The 24,131-nt window shown below is 52.9% G+C and overlaps 1 protein-coding gene across 4 annotated transcripts in view; it reads left to right on the plus strand.

Moving 5' to 3' along the window:
* Positions 1 to 24,131, plus strand: part of PEMT (phosphatidylethanolamine N-methyltransferase) — a 44,338-nt gene that overhangs the window by 1,301 nt on the left and 18,906 nt on the right. For 2 of the 4 annotated variants that reach the window (XM_063343476.1, XM_063343475.1), the window contains exons 2-4: positions 1,482 to 1,589; positions 3,780 to 3,944; positions 22,567 to 22,682. In XM_063343476.1, coding sequence (XP_063199546.1) covers positions 1,497 to 1,589; positions 3,780 to 3,944; positions 22,567 to 22,682 — 374 coding nt within the window. In that variant the 5' untranslated portion in view covers positions 1,482 to 1,496. The remainder of the gene's footprint in view (positions 1 to 1,481; positions 1,590 to 3,779; positions 3,945 to 22,566; positions 22,683 to 24,131) is intronic. The other 2 variants (XM_063343478.1, XM_063343477.1) reach the window with 1 other exon arrangement.

The following is a 24,131-nucleotide window of genomic DNA, read 5'->3' on the forward strand; positions in this document are numbered from 1 at the left end:
AAGAAGCTGTCCTGGTCCCACGGGTTTGCAATTGAAGCAGGACCAGACAGTTCGGCCCTGGCGCCAGCGTCTGTCTGGGTGCCTGGGTTACGGCGTGAAGGGATGAAGTCTGATGGCAGAGGGCTTCTCGGGCGCAAAGGGAGGGGAGATGAGGCAGGGGAGAGTGGGAATAGGGGGAGATGGGTCAGGATCAGGCCCTGGGGGCTGCTCCCTTCGTTCCTCACCAGCACCCATGTCCTGAGGGCTGGGGCGGAGGAGCCTGGGGGAGCTGCGGTGGTTCGAAGGCAGTCGTGGACCCCTGTGAGGATCCCCCCGTTTCCCTGGGGAGGTACGGCCCATGCTCGTGCACTTTGCTCCCAAGTGGCTGGACATGCCCCGGGACGGCACAGAAGCCATTCCCAGGGCCTTTGCTCTTGGCTAGGAGAGATGGCAGGTTTAGCAGCCCCTCTTCATGAACCCCACTGCAGCTCTGGTTCCTCCGAAGGACGTGTGAGGAGACAGGGGGAATCTCTGTCCTGGACAGGCGAGGTGGAAGCGATGCCCTTTGGAGCCTTTCCTGTCCCCTGGCATCTGAAGGACTTGCAAACACAGCTGTGTTTGGGAAGCAAAAACCTTCCACGTCTCAGTGTTGTCTTGATTTTGATTCAAGGGAGGGAAGGGCTTGGGCTGGGCTATTTTGTCTTTTGTTTTCAAAGTTTTTGGTAAAAAAAAAAAAAAAGATGCTGTCTGTTTTTGGTCCAAATACCACTGCAGGGAGAGGGGGCGGGGAGGGAGAAGCAGCATGGCTTGTTGCACGTAAAAATGCTGACAATGTCAGGGAGCCGTCCTGGGAAAAATATCTCTTTCTTAAAAGGAGAAAGGGGGAAAACCAGCAAGCTTTAAGAGGTTGTTGTTGTCATTAATTAAGGCAGGAAGGTCTTTTGCAGCTTCTTCCAATGCAAATTCATCCCCCCTCACTCTGGAGGGGGTTTGCATCACTCTTACTTTATGGAAGGCAAGTTTGAGGCTGACGCAGTTCATTGCTTGGAGTTTCCACGCAGACCAGCATCCCTGGGACAGTCCTCTGTTCCCGGCAACACCGTGGCGCTGTGAAATGGTGCTCCCTTCCCTGCGGCTTGGAAACACGCTTGGGTTGGCAGCTGCCCCATAGGGCTGGTGCTTCTCCCCGCACCAGCAGCGTCCTCGCAGTGCCCGTGTCCTTCTGGGCGCCGCTGCAAACGCGGGGCTCCCTGAGAGCCCGGTGCCCCCCAGGTGCGGGGGGAGATGGCTCGGAGGAGCCCCCACCCCTCTTCTTGGCTTTGCAGCCTCACACAGCACTTTGCAAGCCGTAACAATGTGGTGCTTGGGGCCAATTAAAGATCTGTCCGCTCTTGCAGGGCAGCTGATGGGTTTGGTTTGAGATGAAGTGCCCCATATTCGGGTGCAATCCCCGATGCCCCCGTGGGAACCTGCACCTCCAATAACTGGCTCTCCCTCCCCAGGTGGATGTGACAGCCATGGCGCGGCTCTTTGGCTACGTGGACGTGACCGACTCCGGCTTCATTGCGGCTGTCTTCTCCATCGCCTTCAACCCGCTCTTCTGGAATGTGGTAAGAGCCGCCTGCGTGCTGTCTGCCCTGTTATTTTTAGCCTTCCTTTGCCAGCTACAGGGGGATCTCCTTTGGGCCACGCTGGAGGAAAGACTGCTTTTGGGGACGTCTGGTGGGGTGAGCAGGCTATCAGGTGATAGAAGTGTGTGTGCAGGGAGCTGTGCTGTAGAGGGAGCTCCTGGGGCTGGGGGTGGCTGTGACGGCTGTCACAGAGGAGGTGAAGGTGGGAGCCAGCACGGGATGCGAAAGGAATTAGGGGCTGAGCTTGGGAGAGAGGGCAGAGCAATCAAACCCATCCTTCAGCCACCTCCTACCCTGGCAGCCAGGCAGTGGTCACCACTGGGATTGAGCATAAATGGCATTAGCCCCCGGTGGGGGGCTGCGCTGGATATGTTGCCCGCTGCTTCCCCTTGAAATGTGTTGGCAGCTGGTTGTGTGGACGGCAGGATGCAAAAACAGTCAGCCAAAAGTTAACCTGAAGAAATTCCCCCTCCATCGTGCTGCAAAGTCCGTCAAAGGGCTGCAGAGCTTGCAGCAAGCCAGCCCTAAGCAGTGATACCTGTGCGGGGGTGATGCTCACTGTCTCGGTGGGGGCTATAGCCATTTGGGAGCTGGGACTGGAAGTCTCTGCTGCCCTTTCCTGCTGCATTTCGCTACCTACCTGCCAGAGCAGCGGGAATCATTGCCGGCCCTGTTTCAGAGCGTTGCAGAGCCAGCGTGCCAAGCGGGGAGCCCAGTCCGGCTGCTGCACGAGGTGACTCCCGCCCCGCAGCACTCCTCGGCAGCACCGCTGAGGTGCGGGGCGAAACCTTCTCCCCGCAAGCGCTCATGGGAATGGGATGTCATCTCAACCAAGATTCCCAAAAACGCCTGCCAAACCTCCCCGCAGGGTTTCTCACCCTGGGGAATTCTCCTTAAAAAGGCTTTACTTTTCCAGAGGGGGAGGACTCGGCTCTCTCTGAGCGCGGGGGCTCTTGAGATTGTCTCACGCTGGGCTTTGGAAAAGCAAGGCTCTCCTGGCTGTGAGTCACTTTGGAAACCTCCGTCGGAGCTCTTTGTTGCAGCCTCCCTAATTTTTCATGCAACTTGTTATTAAAAAGTCTCACGGTGTCTGAAATGCGAACTAGAATATGCCACATTATTTCGACTGCGGAGTCATCATTTAGCATAAAGAATCAATGAACAAGAAGATTCAGGATGTGGTCTCGGGGGGAAGAGAGACCGGCTCCAGCGAGAAACTGCATAAAAGAAAAAGAAAAAAAAGTACTTTATTAGCGTCTGCTGCTACGCCTGCGACTCGTGGGACGCCTGCAGCTTGGGAAATAGCGTTGCTTTTTGGATCAAGAGTTTGGCTGCTGTTAAAGGACAGGGAAAGCTGATGTAACAGCAGGAAGTTCACTGCTCTGCGTTGCTGTTGTCCCCTTCCAGTGTCTGAAGAGCATTGCCGTTGGCGGCAGGTGGCACTGCAAGCAAGACGTGCAGGGCCTGCGCCGGGGAGCAGAAGGCATCTCTGCATGGGTTTGCAGTGAGCAACCTGAGCTGGTGTGTTGGTGGAAAGCTCTGGGGAGGTGAGCCTGGCACTAGATGTTTCCCCGGCTGCAGCCGGATGGGTGGCTCTCGCAGTCCATGTGCCTCCCTCCATCCGCTTGCTCTGCCCAGGGCCCCCGGCGTCTCCCCTGGCGTTTCCAGGCTCTGCCGGTCCCGGCGTGTGGCTCGCACCAGGCACTGCTAGAAAGCCCTCACAGGGGGCTGTGGGACCTGCAGCCCTGAGCAAGCCCCCACCATCGGGTGCGTTTTAGCATGAGTGGCCCCAGCCATCCCTGGATTTTCCCTGACCTGCTTCCTTTACCTCCTCGCCATCCTTTGGTGTCCCAGGCAGGTGTCCCCTGACTGCACCTAGCCAGCAGCTCTTTCTTTCTCTGCATCCCTCCACAGGCTCCCTTTGTCTTTTGCTATTTGAGTTCCTTCCCGGCAGCTGAGATCGCTTCTGCATCTGAATTACTTTGGATCTCAGGAGCTTTAGTGCAAAGGCTGGATTTCTGTACAGTGCCAAGCACTCTCTGCTCTCCGTGCTTAATAAGCAATGCGGGACCCTGGTCAAAACCCCTCCTGTGCATGAAATTCCTGATTTGGGTAGAAATCGGGTGGGAATGCATTGATTTAGTTCAGTGTCTTAATTCCCCGTTTCAGATGAACTCCGGCCAGGTCTGCCTCTTGCAAAGTTTGGCGCCTGGTTGTCCTCGCTGTGCAGCGTCTCTGAATAAATATGTGGTGGGGAAAGCCCGGCTCCGTGCGGTGCTCGGCCGATGGAGAGGCGCATCTCGAGGCCTTGAGGGTAGCGAGGCGTTTGCCCTGGTAAGCAGCAGGCATGTTTCTTTGGGACAAAACCTGCAGGGTTTGGGGACGAAGCACAAACTCCGAAGGCAGTGGGGGAGCGTGGCTTCGGAGAAAACCCTGATGCTTGTTGGGTCGATTTATGTACTTTGGTTAAGAGAGCAATTTAGAAGACCAGAGCCTAAGTGGGGCAATTTGCAGGACTCCAGCCAGGCTGTCCTGATGCTCCCTCCTGTTCTCCGCAGGGGAGAAAAGCTCTCCAAAAAAGACCTCACGTCTCCTAATTCCCACCCTCTTCCCTGCGGGCAAGTGCTGGGGGGGTACCATGAATGTCCCCCCTGGGTTTGCCAGCTGCATTTCCCCACCGAAACCAGGGCTCGCACCCGGCTCTGTGCCAATTAAAATCCTGCCTGTCCTTGGGTGGCCCCCAGGTTACGTTGTCCATGGCACAGCTTAGATGTGTTCCTGCGCTATTCTCTGGGCTTTTTTCCTTTTTTTTTTTTTTTTTGCCTCTCCTCCTCATGCTATCTCTGCTTTCCCACCCACCGCGGCTGTTACGAAAGGAGCTGCTGGGAGCCACGATCCCATGTGAGGCACTGTGCAGGCGAGGCCCCGACAGGCAGCAGCGGAGCTGTTTTGGGGATGAAGTTGCCTAAAACTCCCCCCGGCAAGGATGTTCAACACAGCCAGGAGACCTCAGCGGCCGTGGGGCTGTTGAGGGGCACCCGGCGAGGAGTAGGCGAGTTGCTGGAGCCGTGCCATAAAATGTTAATGAGGTCAGAGCGATAGAAACTTCAATAAATCCCATCTGCGTTTGGAAGGCTGCGGAACGGTGGAAGAAACTTCCCATCCCTTGGTAACTAAGGAAGGTATTAAATAACAACTCTTTGGGGACAAACATTTTCTAAGCCAGGAGAGGCAGATAACCTGCGTGCGGGAGGCTTTAAAGAGCTCGCTGAGCCTTGGCACACGGGGAGTTTCTAGAAAGCTGGAAGGTTTCTGGTACTCTCTCAATAGCAAACAGGCAAGGGCCAAAGCTGTGAGCCAGGTAGTCTGACGTCCGTCACCACGCAAGTGAGTTTCAAGTGGGGAGCGCATCCATCAGCAATCCTGTTCTTGATTTGAGCCTCTTAAAAATTTACGGCTGGCGTCACAGACAGATTTAGAAATGGCACATCTTCAGCTGCCGCCCGAGAGCTTGCTCTTCCCGTCACCTCCGGTCACCCCCTCGAGACACCCGTGCCTCTCGCAGGAATCTGTGGGGCAAAACCCCAGATGTCACGGTTAGGAACGGGCTTAGCGTAATTTAGCATGATTTTAAAGAAAATAGACCACATCAGACAAATGCGATTTTATTCTTCAAGGTGGCAGCTTTTCCTGTTGAGGGTAACAAGATCTCTGTTCTAGACTTCTGTCAAGCGTTTAAACTGCATGAGGTTTTGATTAAAGAAGTGGTTGCACAGGGACCTGGGCTGACAACGCCTGGCTCCTGATGGATGTGTATCTCTTGGTTCATTTATTTTTAATTTCCCATCCTTTTCTCCTCCTTTGGAGACTAGAGGAACCTGCCAAGTGGATAAGGAGGAGGGGAGGAGGGAGGTCGCAGGTGCTGACAGCCCGATTTCACCTACCTCGGACCACTTCTTGCTAAACTGGGAGGAAGGTGCCTGGCTCAAAACCTTCCGACGCTGCTGGGAAGCGGCTGGGAGCTCAGGAGCTATTGGGATTCAGACCCGAGTGAGCCAAACTCCTAGAAACCTTCTGGGGGCAGGAGAAAAACACCTGATGCTGGGGGATTTCAGCAGCTCTTGCTGTCTGTCTTATAGAAGGGAAGGATTTGAGCAGCGGTTTGATGGCAGGGTGTTAGCCCCTCGCTGGGGAAGGGAAATTGCCGGGTATGAAATGGCTGTGCCAGGGCTGGAGCGGCAAGCAGAGCCTCGTGGGGAGTACACCTCGGTTAGCTGAAGTTTACAGGGTTGGGAGAGGGACGAGTTCGGAGTTGATTTAAGGGTCTTTTCTGGCCTTCAAATTTTGCAAAGCTGCAAGGATTTTGTGGGCTCCCCTGCAAACCTGCGCCTGCCTGCAGCTGCGGGTGAGAGCGGAAAAACAGCCCTCAACCGTCTTCTGGAAAGTGCTTTTAGATCCCGTTGTAGAAGCCACGGCACAGCGACGATGATTATCTGCTTATAGCAGATGCTAGATCAATAGCGGGGCTTCAAGCTACGCTGCAAGGCAATTGACTGCAGAAAGCGTTTCTTTATTGGGGTAAAGCTGGGCTTGCAACGAGGCTCGGATTCGCTCTTACGTCTCCGGTCTTAAAATGTCACCCCCAGCTCTGATGCCTTTCATCCTTTGTGCAGGGAGAGAACGCACATTATTCGTAATTGGACTCTCTACCAGGCAGCAATAGCCGTTTTCATTTCCTACAATGCCCAAGAAAGAGTGAGGATTTGCTTTTTTTTTTTTTTTTTTTTCTTCTCTCCCCCCCAAACAGCATTTAGTGGCAATTTTATTCCAAGTGACTTGGTAACGCTTCCCACTCAGGCGGCGAGGGCTGAGCAGCGATGCTGTAACGCGTGCGGTGAGCGGACGGCATCGATTCTCCTGCCGTCTCGTAACCGAGCGATTCCTGGCCGGGTGTGTAACACTGTGCCTGTTCGGCTCCTAAATTTAGCTTTTCCAGCTTGTCGGCACCGCTGCGAGCCGCATAACAGGCACCAAAACTGGGTCACATCCTCTGGCCTGCCGGCTGGAGTGACACAATTAGGAGCGCTGTCACCTTGAGGGAGAGCCACATCCTTCATCCCAGCACTGCTCCCCTGCAGGCTCCCAGCTAGAGGTGGTGGTGTTGTCATCTAAATCCTCTTTAAGAAGCTGTGCAGTATCTTTTTACGATGTCCTTGCAGGCTGAGATGCCTGTGGCAAGGGGGGGATCATGGAGCCCAGCCTGGCTGGGCAGCTGTGAGCTGAGATCCTTCATCTGTGTGTTGAGCCAGGCAGGGTCTCAGCCCTCGGGGCTCCGTTCGAGCAGCTGCCCAGGCACCGTGCATGGGTACCTGCCCAGGCAGAGTGTGCTTGGGCGGCTGAGCCGTTTCCGTGCCCATTCCTAGCGTGAATTTGGGATCCAGCTGGTGTGTGACATGCCTGCTCAGCGTTTCTCTAAACCGAGGTCAGGATCCGTCTCTCACTTCACGGTCCCCTATGGATCATGGCCAAGCTGACCCGAAAAGCAACCTCCTTTTTTTAGCTTCTGTAGAATGCTTCTCTAGAAACCCGGGGTGCTTGTTGTATATACTGGACTTTTCTTGTTTAGTGTTTTAAAAATAAACTGCGGCCTGCTGGCAGCCCCGCTGGAATAAGTCAGCACACGCACAAAAGATAAAAAAATAGATTTAAGCCAAAAGTCTTGTTTCCGTACGCATCAGAGGTTTATCTGTAGACCCTAGAAACCGGGAGAGGCCCTTTTGTCTCTGTTCCGCTCCATCCCTATCCTGCCATGCTGCTGCTACACACTTTCTCCTGCTGATGAGGTGGTGCTCAAAGATGTTAGTCTATGAAATGGCAAGTCTGTGACCACCTGCCTCCCATGGGACAAGGCAAAAAACGCGTCTGGAGGCAAAAAAGAAAGTAGTATGATCTACCTAGACCTGGAGGCGTGGAGGACGGCAGGTCCTCCCATGTGGCCCCGGGCTTTGGCAGCGTTTGCGCGTAGCGTTTGCACATAGCCCTGGGGCTGGGAGCTGCTGGAGAAACGCATTGCCTCCCTGGGGACATTGGCTGTCCCCGAGCCGGACGAGGGCTTCCTGGGTTGTGTGCCTGCCGCAATTATAGACGTGAGCTGGGTGTTTTCCGGCTGCGCTGTGGTGCAGACCGTTTAACAGAAGCCTGCCCAGTTCCCAGAAGGATGGGATCTCCCAAAATAGGCTGCTTTGACGAAGAAATGCAGACACACGCAGTCTGCTGGGTGCTCTTGGGAGGTTATTTCCGTTAAGACCCGCTGCCCGGCTTCCATCACGGTGTAATTGCATCTTCTGTGTGCCTGGAGACTCCTGCTGGGGAGGGAGGCGTTGGGGTTTCATGGTGGTGGTGCTGGATCTAATTTATGGCAGGCTGGTGGCACACAGGGTTGGCACCCCAAAGAAAATGCTTCCTCGTTTTCTCTATTTTCTCCCCCCTTGATGAACTCCACGGGGACGCTTACCTCCGGTTGCTCACACGGCAGTAGCAAATGGGTAGTAAAGCAGATTAGTAAATCAGTAAAGCAAAACCCTCCTTCTCTTTTCCTCCTATATTGTGTCCCCAGTGACACCAGTAGCTGGAAATGGCACTTGGGAGGAGCATCCCACCTCCCCGCTCTCTTGAGCGTGAAACCAGATAGTTCAGCAGCGCTTGGTGGGCGCTGGTTCCTGTTAAATATTAGGAGCCTTATCTCACTTGAAGCAAACAAGTATCTGCACTCCCCCCCGGGCTGCCTGCCTGCGTCGGCTCCCTTACGTTCCCCTTTGTAAGGCATCCTGACAAAACGTTGAAACCCCTCTAGCGCAACCTGGGGAGAAGTAGTCGATTTTTGGAAGCTGGTGCTGATGTTGATGGAGGACGTGAGCTATGGATGTAGAGCGTGCCTGGGCAGTGGCTTTGGTTGATCCGTTGCAGAGGGATGGGAGCAACCGTCGGAGGGTGGCCCCGACCCAGGGGAAGGGCTGTGGCGTGGGATGAAATAGCCCAACCCAGCGAGCCGCTGCCTGATTCTCCTGTTCCCTGCCAAGCCATCCGAACCTCCGTGCTTGCTCACGTGCAGGGAAAGAGGGGCAACTCACTTAAAAAATTATGAATTTTGTTGCCAGCAAAGCTGGAATCCCCAGCCTTGCACACCTGCGTGGGACTTCGTCAAACTCCCCCGATCTCCCAGCGAATGTTGGGGTCAGGGAGAGGAAGGCTGGAGGGAGCTCTTGATTTTCCCATGTGTCGTTGAAATCCTGAACCTCCGCATTGCATTACCTAGGCATCTGGATTTGGAAATATCTTGCTTGGGGTTTTTTTTCCGTGCAAAACCTCTTTTGTTCCCTCCCTTTACTCCTCCAGACCAGGGATGATGCAGATGGGGGCTTGTTCTGCAGGTCGGGACGTGCGAGCTGCTGCTTTGTCTGGCTGAAGGGTTTTCACTTGCTGTCTGTGTAGGCACAGTCATTTTTGGTGTGATCCTTTTTGCGCTTTCGGGAAGAAAAAGCAGGCTGCGAGCAGCTCACGCCCCTGAAGTGGGTGAAATGGAGATGGGTTTTAGCAATTTTCTCTGCCTTCAGCTGTTGCGGGAAGCTTGACCGTCAGGGCTCATAGAACGCCTTCATCGCCTCCTTTGTGCGGTGGGAGGTTTGCTCATTATCTGGCTTGTGCTTTGCTTATAAAAGAAGCTGTAATTGTAACAGCTCCTTGCCATGAAAGTGCAAAGACATTTTCAGGGAAGGAAAATGTACATGCAGCTTTTATTCTTTACCGTGCTTCTTCTGCCTACTTTCCTTGCCTTCTGCCCTTTCTCCAGCATCAGCTCTGTGCCTGCCAGTGCTCAGCGTGACCGCCTCTGGCTCGAGCCTCTCCTTTGCTATGGAAATGCCCCTTGTAGAAAGGAAAAGTTGAGCATCCTCCTCGTCAGTCTTGTTGGGTGAAGAGAAGAGGGACCCCAAATCCCCCCGTGTAGTTGGCTGTTCCCGTTCCTGCCTCAGAGCTGTGTTTTCTGCGGTGAGTCCAACAGCAGATGCTCAATCTGCAAAATCCCAGGGAGGATTTTGAACGGGGAAAAGAAACCCCGTCCATCCGTCTGTGACTACAGTCTACACCCATAACAGGGCTGGAGTAATACCAAATCAGATCACCTTGGGGCACGTGTGGCTGTTCCTATTAAAAACTGAATGACCTCAGACGAGATACAATATTTTTAACTACGGAGCATTCCTGTTAAGTGCCCCTTCCTGTTTATTTTTACCAGGACGTTGTTTTAATAACTGGAGAGTTACTCATTTGATTCCCAAGGCTGGAGAGCAGCAGTTTCATTTCAAGACTTTGTCGTGCAAGTCTCTGCTTTCCAGAGGCTGATGTACTCGGAAGCCAAAGTGAGTGCGTTGCCGAACTGAGGAACATTATTTTCCTGCCTGTACCCGTCAGGCTTTGGTCCCTGGTGTGGATCCACCTCCATACAGGGCTCCGGTACAAAGCCATGGAGCAAAAAACTGTCAGAGGGTTTGAGCAGTGCATGCAGGGCTTGTACGTTCATCTTAACATTGGGTTTGAGGCTGCAGAAGGGGGAAGGAGCTCCCCTGGGGTGCAGACCACTGGGTTTGGGGATGCTTCATTGTTCGCTCCGGTTGTTGGGTTACGTTTCTTGCATTGAACAAATACCATGGGGCACGTGGTGACACCCATCAACACCCACAGGAACCCTGGTGATAACACCAGCAAGCCCGAGGGGGTTCGATGGTTGTATTTAACCCTTCGGTTTGTTATTACTTGTTGTGCCGCGCACGGTGTGAACATCTCATCCCCGAGGAGCAAGGGAACAGAGCGCGCGGCTGCCCGCCTTACATAAAGATCAAACTGTCCCTCTCTATTGTTGGCGGCCGGGACGACAGCAGCATCGCAAACATGCGTGTCCTCAGCGCCATGGGAAGTGTTCCCAGGGGAGGCTTAACGCGGAGCGTGGAACGTGATATGTCGAGTAGCAAGAGGACGGGAGGCCAAAATCCCGGCCGGTGCAACCAGTACCTCTTTTCCGACGAACTCTCACTACTCTGCGAAGGGATATTAGATTTCTCTTGCATTCTGTGCTCTGCGAGGCGTATTTATTTTTTTTCTCCCCACTTTCCCCGTCCCCCCTCCCATCACAGCCCCTGGGGGAGCGATGAGCGAGTACACGCTGTCCAAAGGACGGGTGTGTTGGGAGTCTTTATTAGCAGACTTATTCCAGAGAATTAAACCCTAATTTCACAAAAGGGCAGCCAGAGAGTGGCTGCAGCTCTGGGAGAAGCCGAGCCGGCTTTGTGTGTTGTTTGCAAATGGCACATGAAGTCCCGATCCAAGACCGCTGGTCCTGGTCATTGGGGTGTTACGACCAAAAGAATAACTGTTGTGTTTCTTTACTATTTAAAACAAAAATTACAAAGTAGTTTACAAAAAAAAGTCATGTCTCCTCTATACATGCTGTCGCTCGTGCCTCCACTTGTTTTGTTTTTGGTTTTAGGCAGGGCTTTAAAATGTTCCTAATCATCTTCCACTTCACCTTCTGACAACCCCGCTGCAAAATGTGCCTCTGCGACGCCCGTCATTGTTTCCCCCTGAATTAATTGTTGCGTGTAATTGCGACCTGCTGCAGGACGCTGTCTTGCTCTATTAAAAAGAGAGATGCTAATGAAGAACATTGGGTACCATATTACGGGAGAGCAAGGCTCGACTCGCTGGGACGTGTACTTGGCGTACTGTTATTGCCAGCCCGGGCAGAAATGGTGTTTCTGTCTCTCGTCAGTCTCTGGCTAATGATTGTAATTTTTACTTGCTGAGAAACTCTGGATATAATGGACTTCATTAACAGATACATGAGATGCTACCAGACCTGCATTAGGGGGAAGAGAGGAAGAAAACAACCCCTGCGTGGAGGCAATTTTATTATTTATTTGTAGCAATAGGAGTGATCCAGAATTAGTGTCGGATTCAGCGGTGTGGCTAATGAGCTGGGCTGAGCTGGAATCTGAGCAAACCTATTAACGAGAGCAAACGGCAAAAGATGATGCCCGGGTCTGCAAACCCTCACATCAAACACAAGATCCCAGGCAGCGCTGGCATGGCTCGCCTTCTTGTTCTTCCTCCGCGTGGGGCTGTGTGGTTGTGTGCCGATGTGTTTCACATCTCGAGAGGCTTCTGCTTGCCGATCGTCCCCAGCTGTTCTCCATCACCATCTCTCCTGCCAGCTCCTTCTTGATTCTTGTACGTTGGGTGAGCTGGAGCTGCTGATTTAATCTTTAAGACAGCAGAGCCCAAGTATTTCCGCTCCCGTGGGCCACGTCTGCTTGAAGAATTGCCTGACTTGAAATACTGCAGCCAGTTTTCAGTTGCAGGCAGCGGCGCATCTGCAGGTCCAGCTGGTTGGGGACACGGGGACAGAGCTGGGTGCTCACCCTGCTGCTGCTGCCCGAATGCGTATCGGAGCTGCAGCTAAATACAGGTCATCCGGGAGAGCAGAAAAGCACTTGCGTTAGCTGACATCTCCGATATAGCTTTATACGGTCCCTTTGCAATGACCAGAGGCTGCAAGAAACGTCAGAGTTGTTAGGTGACCTCAATCTCCTTTTACCTGGAGCCAGTGAAGACTTGTCTCAGCGCAGTAAGAGGGTATTTCTTACATAGGATGCACTTAGTGAAGACTGTCCATCTTTATTCCGGCTAGAATAACTGGGTCTTAATCAGGTTGACCTTATTTGCAACGGTGATAGCAATTTGAACTACGGGGTTTGCAGTCATGGTTAGAGAGCTTTGAGGAGCTGTCTAGATGCTTTGTGAAGAAGATAGAAAGCTTTGTCCCCACATTTAAAGCCGAACCCCAGGCGCTGAAGTTCTGCCGCGAATTCAGAGGGACTTGACCCCAAAACTGTGGATCCGCTGGGATCCAGGGCCTGGTTTGGAAATAACGCCACGGAGCGGAGGCGTGAAAATAGAAGGGAAGTCTTAAAAAAAAAAAAAAGGGGGCGTTTGTCTTGTAACGTGGCATTTGTACTGAGCGCTGGCAGACAGTGTGGTGCAGCAAAGAGCTCGTCTGCCTAAATCGATGCCAGTTCAAACATCGTCAGTGCTATTGTTGGATCGCTTTGTTTGAAAATGGGTCTTCTGGGTAGACGGCCTGTTTCGATAAAGCGACTGCGTGTGTAACACTTCAGGCACTTTTCCCGGCTTTGCTTTTTTTAGTGGCGCATGAGTATGAGCAACAGGGAAAAAAAATAATACAGCAAATACAGGATGTGAGACGGGCAGAATAATCTCGCTCACCCGAGAGACCGACACACACCTTTGCTTCGGGTTGGTTTGGGAAGGTGCCTGCTGTGGACTGCCTGAGCTAAGTCAGACCCGTTTCAGGAAAATGTATGAAAATACGAGATTTGAGGTCTTCTGGATGGGAACTGTGTGCAGTGGGAAGCTGAGAGTGGGCCAAGTCATCTGGGCATGGAAGATGAGGAAAAAAAAAATCCGGCAAAACACTGGGCAAAATGCGTCCCTGTCCTGTACAGGAGATGCTCATCTGGCAGCGCTTGCCTTCCCTCTGGGCTCCAGCAGAGCCCCAAATCCTTCTGCAGGGGCAGCCTCTGCCTTTCGCTATTCCTGGGATATTATTTGATTTGGTTGTATTACTGGATTAGAGGAGCTGGGTGGGTCCCGGCGGCTCCCCGTTCCCCCACGCAGCCCATGTCCCTCCCGGCGCCTGGCTGTCCCCACCACGTCCCAGACTGGGGCTGGAAAGGTCCTTCCCCATCCCGTGCTGCGCTCTGGAGAAATCATTATTTTACAAATACTTTTTCCATGGGTTTTGTTGGCCGGGAGAGTCAGTTCGGGCCGTGGAGGCTGATTCCCTGCCCTGGAGCGCATCGCCCTTCCCCTGCTCGGTCTCGGGGAGCTGCTCATAAGGGCTCCCAGTGCCCACTCTCAAAATTAATTAACACAGCTTGTTCTGGATTACTCAAAATCACCTGCCTTCAGCTTCCAGCTCTTCAGACATAAATCATGAGCTCCTTGCCTTGAGGAGAAACTGTTCAGATTTTGTGTTGGAAATTGCTGGCGAATACAGCCCATATTCCGTGTCGTTTTTGTTTTTATTGAAGAGGAGAGGATGTGGCTCATGGAACATCCATGGACCCGGGCTGCCTTGGCGTACGTTAAGCAGGGGCTTGTTTTTATTGCAACCAGCTAATGAGATGGTACTTTGACAAATCACATAAACACTATTAGAGAAATGAGATTTATTATCTAGCTGTTTATCATGAGTGGATTCAAGGTAAAGACTCTTGTGGAGGTAATCTCAAGGGATGGCTTTGAGGTAAAGCGTACCTAGTCCTTATGAAACCCTTATCTGTTTACCTGCCGGCTTGTTTTGTTTCCCCAACTCAAGGCTGTTAGCCGAGGTGACCTGTGCCGTTTCAGTCTAATTACTTTCACTGGGGATGGGTGCGAGGGGGATTACTTTTTAGGCTAAACTCATACATGGTGGAGGCTTCTGTAACAGTTGTCTTTCCAGTTCTAGAGAAGTGGAGTCCCTTTACTCTTCCCCCGGTGTCGAAGTGCTCAGACTGGACATGTTGAACCCCTGGTTTGTCAGGAAAGAGTCACTAGAAGATGCACTCCAGCTTGGGTTTCGTCCTCTTGACTCGGTGGTTTGTGTGGTGGGCATGGCGGGCAGCGAGGGTTTGTCACGCCGGCCCCTCTCGGCTCCTCCTCTGCAACCAGCCTCTTGGTTTTGGAGAGGCGCCTGCCCCGCTTTCTGTTTGTAGGTGGTTCTCTTCTTCAGCCCCTTGGATGTTCTCATTTTTTTGTGCTTTCCAAGCTTCCAGTTCCACTGCGGGAGCCTGCAAGCGTGTGGTTTTTCCCTCCGTGAAACTCTGTCACTTGGGTGTACAGCCCCGTCATTCCAGCTGGCTCTTCCAGTGTCGCTGCCTAGCCAGTCTCCATACCCAAACCTCGTCTGTCCGAAACCCCCGCTGCTGTTTCTTTTGGCTGGAATAAACAACCACCCCCCTCACCCAGAGCCCATGAAAGGCAATGGAAAAGTCTTCCTTCAGTCAAATCGACGCCTTCCTTTCCAAACTGAAAGCCCTTGGCAGACACAGATGAGCTAAGCTGTCCCGCTCGACTGCAGCTTGCTGACAGCTGTTATTGCCATCGGACTGGTGGGGAAATGGGAATGGGGAGAAAATAACTGGTGTAGCCTTCTGGGGAGACGTTTTGTGGCGTAGCCAGCCTGTCCCCATAGAATCATAGAATTGTGACATCTCTTGTGACATTTGTCAAGTCTCTGATCGTCAGGTCGGGGTGCCCAGAGCCTCCAGGCTCCAAAGGGGGGTCCCTGGCCTGCTCCGGCTCCATGCACATGGGCTGTCACCCATTGTCCCCGGTGCCCATTGCTCATCATCATCCCTCTCTGGGTGCATCTTTTCTTGGTGCTTTACCATTAAAAAGACCTTTACAAGCTGCGTGAGCAAAGTCTCCAGCCTGTGTTGTCTTACAGCTCATAAGAAACCGTTAAGACAGTGCCTGTCTCTTCTAATATCGCTTCAGTGTTTTAATTGCATGAACTGGAAGCTCCTGCTCCAGTACTTAGTGGGGAAACTTTGCAGGGCTTTAATAATGTGCTGAAAAGCTTTCGGGCTCCATTACGGTCTTGTGGCTCTCTGTAATTGAGTGCCTGCAAGTTGAGAAGCCTTCAGAGAAATAACTCCGTCTCTAGATCAAGAGACGGTGGATGGGGGATGCACGAGGGACAGGCCTGCTAAAGACTGGAATAGAATCATAGAATCATAGAATTGTCTAGGTTGGAAGGGACCTTTCAGATCATCGAGTCCAACCATCAACCTAACACTGACAAAACCATCATTAAGCACCACATCTACCCGTCCTTTAAATACCTCCAGGGATGGCGATTCCACCACTTCCCTGGGCAGCCTGTTCCAGAGGTCGATAACCCTTTTGGTGTAGAAATTTTTCCTCATATCCAGTCTCAACCTCCCCTGGTGCAACTTGAGGCCATTTCCTCTTGCCCTATGGCCTGTTCCTTGGCAGAAGAGACCGACCCCCCCTCGCTAGCCCCTCCTTTCAGGGAGCTGTAGAGAGCGAGGTCTCCCCTCAGTCTCCTTTTCTGCAGGCTGAACACCCCCAGCTCCCTCAGCCGCTCCTCACAAGACTTGTTCTCTAGACCCCTCACCAGCTCCGTTGCCCTTCTCTGGACTCACTCCATAATTTCAGTGGAAGAGGGAAGACCGTTGTCTGCCTCATGCTGGGAGTCACAACGGATGCACGTGCGTGGACCGGTGATGGGAAGGTGATGGGCACCAAGGCGGGCACCAGGGAGTCACCCCAGCCTAATGCACTGCTGCCCGGCCACCAAGCCCTGGCCACGGGCTAAACCTCCTGGGTTTGGGCCACCTTTCTGCAGCTATGTGTCCACCTGGGGCTGGCCCGGTGCTCACCGGCGGCACAGGGAAGGCAGTTCTGCCGCCGGGTGCTTTGTATCGCCGCCGCTGCTGCATGGGGAACGTGACTGCGGGGAGGTGACGGCTAATTGCTGCAGCGAGTCAAGGACTGTTTAAGCAGCTAATTAATTCCTCCTAATCAGCCCTTGATCTGTTGAAAACTGCATGGCATTATCTCCTCTGCTGCAACACCTTGATAATTCCTGTCTGAATGGCCTTCACGGAGAACATATTTAAATAAACTCAGTAGAGATTTCAGACAGATAGCAACTATAATTACCAGCTTGTACAAATTAAACCGTGGTTTGTTCTGTTCTTTTTCTCCTGCCTTCGCTGCCCAGAGCTCCTGCTAATCATGTTCTTGCTGCCGGTGGCACGCCGGTCCCCGGGGCGTTTTCTGCACATGCCTTCGGAAAGCGTGTGCCGGTGCCCGGTGCCGGGGCCAGTGTTTTCGGATGAGGCCGCACATGGGCACATACCAGTCTTGGGGGGTGCTGTTCCTGCGCCAGGGGCTCGGTGCCGTGCCCGTGTTGCGCCGGCGAGCTGCAGGAACTGCCCCCGCACACCCTCGGGGCTGCCGTGCTCCATCCTCCCCAGCACAAGCCCTACAGTTTCCCCTTCTGTCTTTCCTGAGGTTTGCGGTCTCCTAGAAAAGAGGAGTTTTTCTCACCTAGGAGCGGCACAAGCACTCAGACATTTGCCGTGAGTGGCCACAGGAGCCCAGGCTGGACCTTTCAGCCTGGCCACGGTGTTCAACCGGCACCGTCAGTGCTTCTCTACCGGCACATGGGCAATAAACCGTCCGCACCAAGCGCTGCTGACTGCAGAGGGGCTGGAGCGCGGTTCGTCAGGAGGGATACACTCAGGCCACGCTCATTTCCTCTGCGGTCCCTCGGGACAGCCAGAAAGGCTGGCTCTGGCGTTCGGCAGAGGTCAGCCAGCCTCGGCGCTCGCAGGCGGGTGGTGGATGTTCATTTACTTTGCAGCCTGCTCTGCGTTGGCTCTGCGCTGGCTCTGCTTCCCTGCTCGCTCCTGGGAGCACCACAGGCAGAGTTTGGGTGCTCAGGTGTGTCTTTTTCCTCCCCGTCTTTTAGATAAACATAATAGCTGCGAGCGGGATTGTTTTCCAGCATCCAAGCGGTGACAGAGAGCAGAGAATGTCGTTATGCCTTAATGAGGGATTACAGGGAATCAGAAAGGAAAAGCAGATTTTTTTATACAGGGGAACAGATCGGTGCCTCTGGTCCCCACAGGTGAAATAAGGGAAATGTCAGGTTTCCTGCCCTTTCATCGGGTTACGATCTAGCCAGGGCACGTCTTCTGCAATAGGAGATGCTCACATGGAGCCACCTAAGTCCAGAGTCAGGGTTTCTCCTGCCCCAGCACCCGCAGGAGGATGCAGCCCCTCGGCTGGCCTAGGAGAGGCCAGACTGAAGAAGTAAGTTTAAAAATTTGCTCAGGTCAGTTTTGTCTTCAGGTTTTTTTTGAGTTTGGGCTGAATCATCCGTGCATCCAGGGCTCACCCTACGCACGTGCATCCTCTTGGGACCAGAGTGCAGACGTGCCCTGAGGAGCTGATCATTCTTTTTCTGGGCTTTTCATGGAATTTCTGAGTTTTAGGTGTCTTGGTGGGTTGCTTCCTAGAGCCCACGTGATGAGGCAAAATCCTTTGTGCTGGCAAATACTGTTAGGTAGGGTGAAGGCAGCGTATCCTAGTCACTGTCATCTTTTCTCCAGCGTAGTCTTGGGCACTGAATATTTTTATGGCCAACAGTTTGGCCAGGGCAAGAGCATCCCCAAAAGCGGGTGATGGGTCTGGGATTTCCCGAGACGTGGGCGCAGCCCTGCCACCCTGCTCCCTGGAAAGCTGGGAAGCAGCCGCTCACCTCAACCTTTCGGTGCCTCAGTTTCCCTTGGGTTTTAGAGAGCTGCTAATCCATCCCAGCCTCCCTGGCATGCCGCAAGGCTGAATTCACTAGTGCCCACACAGTCTTCTTCAGATACTGTGGCGATGGGGCGATGTGAGGACATGGAGTGGCTGATTAGCATCGAGATGCAAAACGTCGCTTAGACCCGAGCCTTTGGGCTATCTGGTTTCGTTCCCCATCTCTGAAGCGAGCCCGATATGGAAATAGAGTCATGTGAAACAGAACAAAGTCTCTATTTCAGAGCTGGGCTTGAGCAAATTAAAATGTAGCGTGTTCAAAAGCCAGCTTCCCTGGATGGCAGACAAAAATAATCAATTTCCTTGAAACAAATACTAAATATTAATGAGAGGCGATGGTCTGCCATGCACGCAGAGCTGTAAAGAGCATTTCCCGTTGATCAGCTGCGGGGGCAGGTCGGTGAGACGAAATTGCGTTTCGAATGGGTATTTGTGGCCCTTCTCGAGGTGGCTCAGGAAGGTTTGTCTGCCCAAAAAAAGAGGAAAAAAATACTCAAGGGCATTTCCATTTTGCATCAGAGCAGCCACTGGGGATGCATCCTGGTGCTTTCATTTTTGTTTACACACTTGCCCGAGCGGTTGGGGAGATGGCTCGGTTCAGTTACGTAGAAATCAGCCCCGAATTTACGTCGAGGAGGAGGCGATTCCCTGGGAACATCAGCTGGCTGCGCCTGCCCCTGCCGAGCGCCGGAACGGCCTGACAAAGGCAGAACATGGGACCCAAGAGCACTCCCTGGCTTTGCAGCCACATCCGCTCGTTGATTTATTTCAATAACGAGCATTGGGGGAGACATTAAAAAAATTACTTGCAGCCCTCACCAAATATCCTAAAGTGAAAGCAGAGGGCTGGGATCTTTGGAAAAGGAGTCTGGAATGTTTCTATTGCTTTGACCCTTGGGTAAATGAGGGAAGTTTGTATTAACTCTCGTTTCCAAACTCAGAGATTGGAAGAAAAATCAAAATGCTCCCTTTCCTCCTTCACCAGGACACACAGCTGTGGGCGTGAGGCTCTCCCCTCCGATGCCCAGCTCGCCCCTGGGGAGAACAGTGCCGGCCTGGGCTGGGAAAGCAAACGGACACCAGGAACAGCCACAGCCCTCCCCAGGAGACTGCCAGTCTCAGCCCTGCCATGTCCCGCACACGGCCATGGAGGATGCTGAAAGCATTTTGCATCCGTCATGCAGCAAATAACACATTGGCTCATGATTTTATAAAGCCATTAAGCCAGCTGCGTAGCCATAGGTCGAACGAGAGCTAATATTAGCTAGAAATGACTAAAATTAGAAAATTAGAACCGAGCCAGAACTAATTAGTTGTTCAAGGAATAGAACCAGAACCGGAACAAATTAATTGTTGCTGAAATATCTCTGCGGGGCCTGGCGGGCGCCGCCGCTTCCAGCCCCACGCAGGCTCCTGCTCCGCTTTCCTCGGGATGAATCCCGGGCGGGCTCGGAAAGGAGCCCGGAGTCCCATCTGAAGGCTGTGACAGCTAAATAAAAGTTGGCGTCTCGGTCCCAGCTGGGGAGTCGGCAGCAGCGTGATACAGCAGGAGCTGGGCTGTGCTGGGAGCGATCCCAACGCAGCCGAGCCAGCGGCTGCCCCGGAGGGCTCGGAAACGCGTCCCTTCGCCCCACCGCGCTCTGTCGCTGCCCCGACGTGCCTTGCTAAAGGCGAGGGTAATTACGAGGCCACCTCGATGGCTCCCGGCGGCACGCGGGCTCTCCCCTCTGATCCCGGCAGCGCTGCCTTCTCGTTCAGCTTCAGCTCCGCCGCCGGCTGAGATGCTTTGCGAAGCTCGCAAAGTGAGCCAGGAGCTGCCAGCCGTGCAAACGCCGCCAGAATAATTTCCAGGGAATTAGGAAGTTGGTACCGATGACTGGCACGTGGCTGCATTTTTCCATCTGCGACTCACTCACCTGTCTGGTCACTACTTTTTACTTTCCAAAGGTGGTAACTCACCCTATATTTCTTTCTCTCGCGGCACTCAAACCGCAGCTCCCATTTTAGCAGCAGCATGACGCACGGTGTTTTAAATTCAATTTAGAATACAAACTATTTATACCAGCCAGAAAAAGGCAGTGAAGCAGCTCGCTCTGTCATGAGTGGATTTGTAATTTCAGAGCAATCATTGCATAACTAATTGAATCAGCTCTCAGCATGTGAAATCGCTGCCCTGCTTATCAGAGGTTTTCATCATTCTCCCCCTCCTGAAGCCGGCAGTTCCCCCTCCACCGGCAGCACTTTGTGCTTCTGCATGAGCTTGGGAAGAAAGCGGGACCTGCAAAGCTGCCTTTCTCTGCTCGAATAGAGCCCATAAATTACCAAATACATTCAGAGTAGATGAATAGCTGGGCTGCAGGTGCCCCCCAAGAGCTGCCCAGGCTCCGTGCGAGGGAGTGAAGTGCATTTGAAGCTAATGAAGTGCCAGCCGTGTCTGAGAAGCAAATTGGTGCCGAGATGTTCTGCTGACTCCCACCTCCCGCTCTGTTGCCCAGGTGTGCTCTGCTTGGCTGGAGTTTAGGGTCTGATCCAAACCCCAGGCTTGGCACCTGAAAATGGAGCCTAAATAGAGGCGATAAATACAGGGGCAGCTTTCTGAGGGATACAGCAAAGGTGGAAAATGGTAGCTGTGAGTATTTTCATCAGCTGGGGAGAGAGGGTGCTGGATTTGGTGCCTTGGGTGGATCCAGGCCTGCAGATTTTGGGAGCGGCTCCAGCCACCTGGGTGCAGCAGCCGCCCAGGGTGAGAGGGCAGCTCCTCGGCGGCTTGGGCAGGGGCCCGGCAGCTTCTGCACAGAATCACAGAAACTTCAGAGTTGGGAGGGACCTCTAGAGATCATCTAGGCCAACTGCCCTGCTAAAGCAGGATTGCCCAGAGCACATCACTCAGGACTGCATCCAGGCGAGTCTTGAAAGTCTCCAGAGAAGGGACTCCACAACCTCCCTGGGCAGCCTGTGCCAGTGCTCTGTCACCCTCACTGTAAAGAAGTTTTTCCGTGTACTTGAACGGAACTTCCTATGTTCTAAGTTGTGCCCGTTGGCCCTCGTCCTGTCACTGGGAACCAATGAAAAGAGTCTGGCTCCATCCTCCTTCAACCCACCCTTTAGATACTTGTATGCCATAATAAGGTCTCCCCTCAGCCTTCTCTTCTCCAGGCTGAAGAGTCCCAGCTCTCTCAGCCTTTCCTCATAAGGGAGATGCTCCAGTCCCTCAGTCATCTTAGTTGCCCTACGCTGGACCCGCTCCAGTAGTTCCCTGTCCCTCTTGAACTGGGGAGCCCAAAACTGGATGCAGTATTCCAGTTGTGGCCTCACCAGTGCAGAGCAGAGGGGGAGAATGACCTCCTTCGACCTACTGGCCACACTCTTCCCTATGCAGCCCAGGATTCCATTGGCCTTTTTGGCAACAAGGGCACATTGTTGGCTCATGGATAATTTACTGTCTACCAGGACCCCTAGATCCTTCTCCTCAGAACTACTTCCCAGCAGGTCCACCCCTAACCTATACTGGTGCTTAGCATTCTTCCTCCCCAGGTGGAGGACCTTGCACTTGCTTTTGTTGAACCTCATTAGGTTCTTCTCTGCCCAGCTCTCCAGCCTGTCCAGGTCTGCATGGCGCAGGGCTTCAAATTGCAGCCAAAGTGTGCCGTAAAGGATGCTAATACCTCCCTGGAGATGCTGCCTATGTGCATGTGAGTCCTGGGCTGTCTCAGTGTGACCCATACAGCACATCACAGGGGTGGGTGAGGAATGCAGAGGAGCCCTTAATGGCTACAGTTGCTGAGTGCTAACGAAGGCTAGCTGGTTCAGGCAGTACGAGTGGAAGCAGTTCTCTAGGTAAAGCTGGCAGGTCTTGTCTGGGGGGAGTTTGGGAAAGTGTTTGCAAACTTTTCTGGAAGTGAGCAGGGAGGGGTTCCTGCCAGGTATGATCCCTAAGGCTGGGCGCAAGAGACGGTAGAGCCCAGAAAATGAGAACTGGGTGTCCTTTTGGCCTACCTGCTACTCAGGGGTCTCTTTTTGTTCTAGGAGAGCACTACTAGGCTCCGTGGCAGGGGCATAGTGGGTTTGGTGGCCTGGGGATGGCCTTAGCAGTGCTCTCAGGCTTGTTGAACGCATGTCATCCAAGCCACGTATTTCCCAAAACTGATGTGTAGGGTGCTTTTTTTTTTTCCCTCTCTCTTTTTTTTATTTTTTCCCTCTCTCTTTTTTTTATTTTTTCCCTCATGGCTCTGTGCCGCTGGCTGGCCTGGTACGCAAGGGCGTATGCAATGCAAGCTCTAGCAGGGGATGGTAGGGGTAGGAGAAGGAGCTTTCATCCCTAGGCATGGTTTAAGCCTTGTCCCATCAGTGGCCTCCACTTGCTTCTCGCACAAAGCCACTCAGATGGTGTGTCCCCTGGTGTGGAGCCGAGGCGGTGGGAATCGCACACTTGGGAACGTGCCCAGGCGCCTCCAACCACCCGCTTTGTTTTCTGTTGTCTCTTCAGGTAGCCAGATGGGAGCACAAAACGCGAGCGCTCAGCCGAGTCTTCGGCTCTCCACGTGCTGCCTGCTACTGCCTGGGTGCCGTTATCCTGATGCTTAACTGTGTGCGGAGCCATTGGTAAGGAGCTAACCCTACTGCTACCTATCGATGCAAAGAAACGTCCCTCTAGGGTGGGGAGGGATGAGGGATATTTGCTCTGCAGTGCTGCATCCAGCCCCAGTTTATCACTTTTACGTGGTTGAGTACCCGCAGCCAGCAGCAGATGTATTCCAGGATTTGTAATAAAGACGAGGGATGCGGCAGCGTGGCCAAAATCATCGGTGTCGACAGCTGTGGGGTGTCGCAGGGTGCCCTGCTCTCTGAGCAGCCCTGGTGACAGGAGGGCTATTTGCACAGGATGGATCGTAGAATCATAGAATCTTCATGGTTGAAAGGACCTTTGAGATTGAATCCAACCATACACACACAAAAACCCCCTACAATCTCTGCCACTAGAGCACGCCCTGAAGTGCCAAATCTACACGTTTCTTAAATACCTCTAGAGATGGTGACTCACCCGCCTCCCTGGGCAGGCTGTTCCAGTGCCTGACCACTCTTTCAGTAAAGTAATTCTTCCTAATATCTAATCTAAACCTCCCCTGCCGCAGCTTCAGACCATTTCCTCTGGTCCTGTCATTATTCACCTGGGAGAAGAGGCCAACACCCACCTCTCTGCAACCTCCTTTCAGGTGGTTGTAGAGGGCAATGAGGTCTCCCCTCAGCCTCCTCTTCTCCAAGCTAAACTGTAACAGCAGAATTTTTTAATTTTGCCGATACAAATCATAAACAAAATTAAGCCTGTTTTTAAGAAGCCGCAGTTTCCTGTGTAGGAGAGCAGGATTATCTGTGCACTTAGCAAGCAGTCTCTTTAAACTCTTATCTGCGATCTCTTTAAATACCACCTGTGCTAGCTAATAGTATTGTATGACTGATGCACCGTACGCCATGGGAATACGTCCTTTGACGTTCTGAGTGCAGCAGAGAGGTTTACTGCAGAAGATTTCCTCAATGCCAGCAATTTATCTGCGATCTGGTAGGCTTTATCTTCAACGCTGTTAGGAGAGACAGACTCTCTTACTGAATTCCCAGATTCAATTATGCCAGGGTCAGAGCTAATGGGTTGTTTAGTACTTTGGATAATTTCCCAGGCACAGAGATCTCAGGTTGGAATTTGTACATGTGTTTAAGAGCTTTGCCTTCCTGGAAGTGACACTGAGACCTGCCCTTGCCCTTCTGCGTTTGTCCCAGCGATTACTTATTGCAGAAGCTGTAAGAAAGCTTGCGATGAATGGGGCTGTAATTGAATGCAGGCAATGAGGAGGGCATGTGTGTGTTCCGCTGATGTCTTAGCGACACAGCGGGCTTGGATTTCGCTGGGGAATGTCTCAGCAGTCTCTTGCACAAAGGACATAGTCGCTTGTTGTCTGGGAAGCAATGCAAAGCCTTGTGCCTGGCTTTAATTGAAAACACAGCTGATGGAGGGACGGTCTCCATTCCCAGTGGTCCTGCTGGCTCCTGGGTCACTGA

This window comes from Chroicocephalus ridibundus, chromosome 8, assembly GCF_963924245.1.
Source record: "Chroicocephalus ridibundus chromosome 8, bChrRid1.1, whole genome shotgun sequence".
Taxonomy (NCBI): Eukaryota; Metazoa; Chordata; class Aves; order Charadriiformes; family Laridae; genus Chroicocephalus; species Chroicocephalus ridibundus.